The sequence below is a fragment of the Sinocyclocheilus anshuiensis genome, unplaced genomic scaffold (assembly GCF_001515605.1).
Source record: "Sinocyclocheilus anshuiensis isolate Anshui unplaced genomic scaffold, SAMN03320099.WGS_v1.1 scaffold1809, whole genome shotgun sequence".
NCBI lineage: Eukaryota > Metazoa > Chordata > Actinopteri > Cypriniformes > Cyprinidae > Sinocyclocheilus > Sinocyclocheilus anshuiensis.
In genome coordinates this window covers 477,515-483,896 of record NW_015538093.1, presented here as the reverse complement: position 1 = coordinate 483,896, position 6,382 = coordinate 477,515, and the positions used below count along the sequence as shown (strand labels likewise).

At 37.3% G+C, this 6,382-nt stretch overlaps 1 protein-coding gene across 1 annotated transcript in view; it reads right to left on the bottom strand.

Annotated features, from left to right (window-relative positions):
* The window catches only part of ankrd52b (ankyrin repeat domain 52b), a 30,475-nt gene that overhangs the window by 14,268 nt on the left and 9,825 nt on the right, over window positions 1-6,382 (bottom strand). Inside the window, exons 8-16 of the mRNA XM_016479715.1 lie at window positions 4,135-4,347; window positions 3,983-4,061; window positions 3,501-3,615; window positions 3,092-3,174; window positions 2,883-2,946; window positions 2,708-2,776; window positions 2,005-2,145; window positions 1,031-1,078; window positions 828-939 (exon numbers count right to left, since the gene is read on the bottom strand). Of these exons, the coding sequence (XP_016335201.1) occupies window positions 828-939; window positions 1,031-1,078; window positions 2,005-2,145; window positions 2,708-2,776; window positions 2,883-2,946; window positions 3,092-3,174; window positions 3,501-3,615; window positions 3,983-4,061; window positions 4,135-4,347 (924 nt within the window). The remainder of the gene's footprint in view (window positions 1-827; window positions 940-1,030; window positions 1,079-2,004; window positions 2,146-2,707; window positions 2,777-2,882; window positions 2,947-3,091; window positions 3,175-3,500; window positions 3,616-3,982; window positions 4,062-4,134; window positions 4,348-6,382) is intronic.

Sequence of the window (6,382 nt, the reverse complement as noted above, 5' to 3'; positions counted from 1 at the left end):
GCGCCTTCACGACATGGCGGCGGCAACAACAATACTACAGCGAGAATAAAAGTTACGACTTCTTTCTTTGCATGAACATTTGGGAGGCGTTATGCAGATCTTCCCAGATCGTGAGGTAGATATGTGGGGGCGTGTTAGAACGAGCCGTTTTAGGTAGGCGTGGTTGACTCTTAACTTTTATAAAGAATATCTCTTTGGATTTGAGACTTTAGTCTTTGCAACTTTACAGATCTTCTTTATGCACCAAGAGCTTGTAACACTCCAAAGAGAAAGGAAAAATTGAAATCGCATCATATGACCGCTTTAACACCCCAAAAAACAAGTCTTAACCTATTATGCGCCTGTGTTATTAGTAAAAAAACACACACCTGTTTATCATCAGTTCTGCTGTAACCCTACAATATTCTGCATTTCTGAATGATTTCCAGATGATTTCCAATGATTTTGTTGATCGTTATGGAAATGATCAGGCTTTATCTGTGTCCTTTAATTTGCACATTGTCCGTAGATCACCTGCAGAATTTTTCACTCCCATTTGCATTTTTTGGCAATGGACATTAATATGTATTTTCTAATTGCATTTTGCTGATTTCTACTGTGAACAATTCATCCATGCATACAGTTTTTTCTTTTTTTTATCAAAATCTCAGATATTATGTATGCTGGACTTCTTATAGGAGTAATATGATTCAGTTTTTTTCCACTAGACAGAACTGGCAGGTGTGAAAACATCAAACTACATATCGAACTAAAAGCCAGACAAAATTCTACTCACATGTCCCATAATTCACATAATACATGGTATACCATGAAAAGAGTTTTCTTACCAATTTTAGGTTGTGTCTGTCACCACAGGCAGCTGCGTAGTGGACTGGACTGAAGCCTTTACTGTCACGCAGTGTTGGATCAGCACCACTATGCAAAAGAAACTCCAAACACCTGTAAGAACATGTAACACATAAGGGGTCATGTACTATTAAGCTTATTAACAGTTAGTCATTTTATTTTCAAATCCCAAAAGATGCTTTACCACTGAGCTTCTTCATCAGTCTCACTGTCAGGACAGTTCTGTTCAACTCTATTGGGGGGAAAATATACACAAAGGTAAGTCATATTTGAAATGAGTTGAATAAATAAACATGAATTTGTACTGGTATATACATCTCACATTAAATCATTAATGGTGGATGTCAAGGTTTTCAGAAAATAAGTAACATTTAAGTCTGTTCCTCACACAAATCTTTTCCTATGGCTTCTGAAGACCTGAAATACAGTGAATTCATTGTATGGACTATTTATGCATTGTATTCATTCTAATTTGCCAGAATAAGGCTGACCAGTACTTTCATTGAGAGTTTTCCTTCCACACATAAAACACATAGGTTTATAAATAATGACAGTATTTTAATTTTTGATTAGACATGGACAATGTCAAAACACCCAAATAAAATAGCCCACTGATTCTACCCACTTCACTTCGGCCACAGTCCTGTGTTTATTGAACAAAAGAGCAGGTGAGTCGAGGACCAAAATTAAGGGTCAATATGACTAAGAGAGCTACCAGAGTGAAATCGCAGAGGGAGTGCAGTATCTGGGCACATGCACATGTCTATAACCACCTAGGCTAGAGGAAAATTAGAGAGCAGTGGGCACAGGGCAGGTGGACAGAGAATGGCAACAGAGCTGAACAGGACTGGGCAGGACAAGACTAGCCTGGACTTAGTCAGCAAAAATAATCTTGTAAAGAAACAAAAGACTAGACGGTAATAAAAAGCAGAGAGGATCAACATTAAGAAAAGATAGGTGACAAATTTAAAAATGTACTTATTTTTAGCACATATTCAAAGTTCTCACAAGTCTGCTCTGTCATTATAGGCTATGGAGTTTGTACCGATGCGATGAAGCATTACAGCATAGGGCTGACAGAACAAAATGTGGAAAAATGCAGGAGTCTGAATACTTTCCGAATCAGCTGTACACAGGGCAGTGTTATAAGTGTTATACCTGTGTGAGGTTTGGGCAGCAGCTGCGTAGTGCAGTAGACTGCATCCATTCACATCCAGTTCATTAACATCAGCTCCAGCTTTCACCAGAGCCACTGTACACAGATATGAGCCGTTCACGGATGTGTAGTGCAAAGGAGACCTGTGAAGAATTAAATGAAAGATTTTGCACTCTTTCTAGGACACTAAGCCAATGTGAGTAACTTTATGACACTGTCCATTTTAAAAATAAATCTGATTTCCTTGTTTGTATTAGTGCTGTCAAATGATTAATCGCGATTAATCGCATCCAAAATAAAAGTTTTTGTTTACATAATATGTGTGTACTGTGTATATTTATTACGCATATTATATAAATATATATTTAAATAGTCACACATGCATGAATATATTCAAGAAAAATATGTTAGGTTTATATATTAAATATATTTACATACAATATAAATAATATGAATATAAATATATACATGTAAATATTTTCTAAATATATACTGTGTGTGTGTGTATTTATACACAGTACACTCACATATATTACGTAAACAAAAACGTTTATTTCGGATGTGATTAATCGCGATTAATCGTTTGACAGAACTAGTTTGTATTAAAGCATATTAGACACATTAATAATCTTATGTGCACAAGACACACTGTGAATATATATCTATATACTTTATATACATTTTATTTATTAATAAAGAATTTACCTTCCAAAATTGTCCTTTTTATTCAAAGCAGCACCACTGTTTAACAGCAATTTAAGACATTCAACATTTCTGTCAGTGAACAAATTGAAAAACAAAGGATGAATAACTAAATTGTATATTTAAAAAAATATAACTTACAAACTATAAGCACATAAGTGGTAGACATTTAGCATACCCGCCTGAAGCAGCTACATGCAAACCTGTCCTTCCCAGGCTGTCCACGGTGTTTATATCAAACCCTGCCAAGAGTAAATGTTTGTTAGACAAACATACACTTTTAGACGGGTGACATATATCTGGTTTAATGTCAAAGCAATGGGATAGTGCTTATGCATTGTACATCAATTTGGATATAAGCATCTGCCATATGTATATGATTTTTACCTGAGGAGAGTAACTTTTGACAACAGTCTGAAAATCCGTAAAACACCGCCAAGTGCAATGGAGTCATGCCATTAATGCCTCGCCTATAAGATGGACAGTTATTTGTATTTTTTAAACATATTCTCAAGAGAAACTGAAGATATGTCATGACTGAAACCATCACATTCGATCTGTAGCTAATAATTACTTTCAATTCATTCCCAGGCTCATTCTATAAAAATATAGCAACATATTTTAAATTTAACATTCTGATTTAACATAATTTAACATATTAAATACTGACTAAGCCCGACTAAACTGCGTGAATCCACATACATGCAAACTACAATAAATGGAAGTGGACACAAACTCTGAAGTGTCTGTTCTGCTGCAGTAGTCTCTGTGTTTGAATGCTTTTGTAAAGACACACCTGGCCACATCCGCACCGTTATTCAAGAGTTTAGTGATCAGCAACTCATGACCATGTTTAGCAGCAGAGTGAAGAGGAGTATTACCATATATATCAACACACTCCACCTCTGCACCTGCAAGAGAAAAAAATAAAAGACTGTTATTACAAGATTGGCAATGCCTTTAACAGAGAGTTCATCAGACAGGTGAGTTCCTAACATACGTTATGTTTACAAATGTGATGGTACTGCAGTGCAGTCACGGTGTCATTGGTGACAGTATAAGAATGTTTAGTTAATGTGAGTTAACAATATGAAGTAACCCTTTACAATTACAATTGCTATGCTAGTCCACCAGTGAGTCAAGTAAAGTCATTTCTAATCGTACAGAGCTTTTAACAGTGTACTTTGTTTCACAGTAGCTCAACAGGAAAATACTGCTGTAAAATCTGGTCTAACTAGTATTAAGATCTTGACATTTGTGCTTTGAGCGTGGCTTTACCATTTTGAAGGAGTATCTGGGAACGGGTGAAGTGTCCGTGAATGGCAGCCACATGCAAAGGACTCTTCCCGGCTTTATTCTGAAATCAAAACAAGAAAGGTCAGAGAAAAACACTGCAATAATCACCTGCTCATTTCGAGTTGTCTACTGACCGGAATGTGAACATTTGCCCCGTTATTGACCAGCAGCTCCAGACACAGGGCTCCATCAGCGGAGGCAGCCGACAGGTGCAGCGGCGTGCATCCACGCACGTTTGACCGGTTAACACTGGCACCACAGTTAACCAGCTCACTAGCTACAGCCCTTTGCCCAGCGTAACAAACCATGTGGAGAGCACTGTTACCAGAGCCATCTGCTTCATCAATCTAACAGACAAAATGAAAGACAAAACAAAAATCATAATGGATTCTGTCTCTGGTGCACAATTCATGAGGGCACATTGGTTTTAAACATGCAATTAGTTTTTACAAGTAACACATTGTTCTTTCAAAACCTTAAAGCCATAGCTCACACAAAAATGAAACTATCATCATTGACTCACCCTCATGTCATTCCAAACCTGTATACATTTCTTTCTTCTTACAACAGAATGTTTTTTTCTTCTTCTTCAGTAGAACAGAATGTTGGAACTCGCTGATTGATAAAACAGTTCACATTCTTCTTTTCCATTCCGGTGAAAATAGTAGTGAAGGTTAGGAACAACATGAGCGTAAGTGAATGATGACACAATATTTGACTATCCCTTTAAGAATTGATTTCTAATGATGTGACCCCCTGGAATAATATTTATTTCCAATGTAATAACTTTCTCTGCCTCTGAAACAACTTTCTTTACCAGGGATGTAATTAAGACTACATGGGCAGGCCAGGTAACTAAACTAACCAATAATATCACAGCCTAACATTGTCCACCCCCACTCTGAATAAACCAATCTGAAAGACTACACAGTATGGAAGTTAAAAGCATTGAAAATATAAATATAATTTTAAAGGGAAAAATATAATTATAAATCTATCATTTTAATGAAAAAGCCATCATTGTAAATATTTAAGTAATCAAGTACCAGTAGAAATATTTCAGAATGCCTTCGGACATCATGTAACATTGCTGACAAACAAGCAGACGAGGATGATGCTGTAGAAAACCCAAGTGCAGTTTATTATAATTGTGATAATCAAGAAACATTACTGTAAACTACTAACTTGATCCTGACATAAAAAACATAAACGTGAACTATGAACTTGACTATAAACAATGACCTGGTGCTACTTTAATACATGACACCCAACATGGCAAACAAAAGGGCTTAAATACAAAACAATGGGAATCACAATAACCGCTAGCAAAACAGAACTGATAACCACATAACAAGACATAGGCGCCCATTTATGTTTCTGCTGGTGGGTGCAACCATTTGGGACAAAAAATGCTCATTCACAATTCAATTAAATCTATAACGGCTGTCACGAATAAAGTGAAAATGAAATGAAAAGTGGCCACTGCAGCATTAAGTTTAGATCAGCTCTTGTTGCATTAGATTTCTTTTTACACATTTTTCTTACAGCATTAAGCATTTTAACCAATCACACACGATTCTGCTGAGCTTATGAATGCAATGGCCAATCAGAGGCGTCCAGATTAGTCATCATAATTTTCTTGCTGTTTGAATAACCGTGGAAATGATAGGTCTAACTCAATCTGACCTAATGACATCATTATCACATGGCACAGCTGATTGGTTCTCTCCTGTATCGGTAGCCAATGAGCTCGCTGCTCAACATTCAAATATATGACTAGTGCTTGCCGTAGCAGTTGCAGCTTGCTTCAGAAACCCTCCACCTTCCCCAGCTCCACCTGTATAGATCTGCTACGAGGTGATTCATGTATGCTATATGGGGGTTATTTCATGTATGTTATATTTGCAGCAGAAATATTACTTACATGCTCACAGCAGCATGCTGTGGATGTATTGGCAGTAGCAAGTCTCTGTATTTACTCTGCCGCAGCAGCAGCGTAGCAGATCTGTTCCGCCAAGACCAAATACATTAACATTGTCATGTACATTACCATTACTCTGAGAGTTGTCATGACAGAACTAGTATTTTTCTGTGGGTGCTCAGTAGGCTTGCCGCGATAGACGGTGTTGACGGTGATACCGGTTAACACCGGTTAAGCCGCAACACCGGTTACGTCACTTGCCCACCGCACACCGACCCCCACCGTCGTTTTGATTTTTTATAGTAATAAAAATCATTTAGTTCAGTAAAAGAACAGACACTACAATTAAAAACTGAATGCGGCTGCTCAATGCAGCGTGCCGAACGACAGTCGCATCACAGATCAGATTTCATTTCTCCAGTGAGGAGAGTGAGTCGAGCTGACTGACAAGAAGAGTGAGG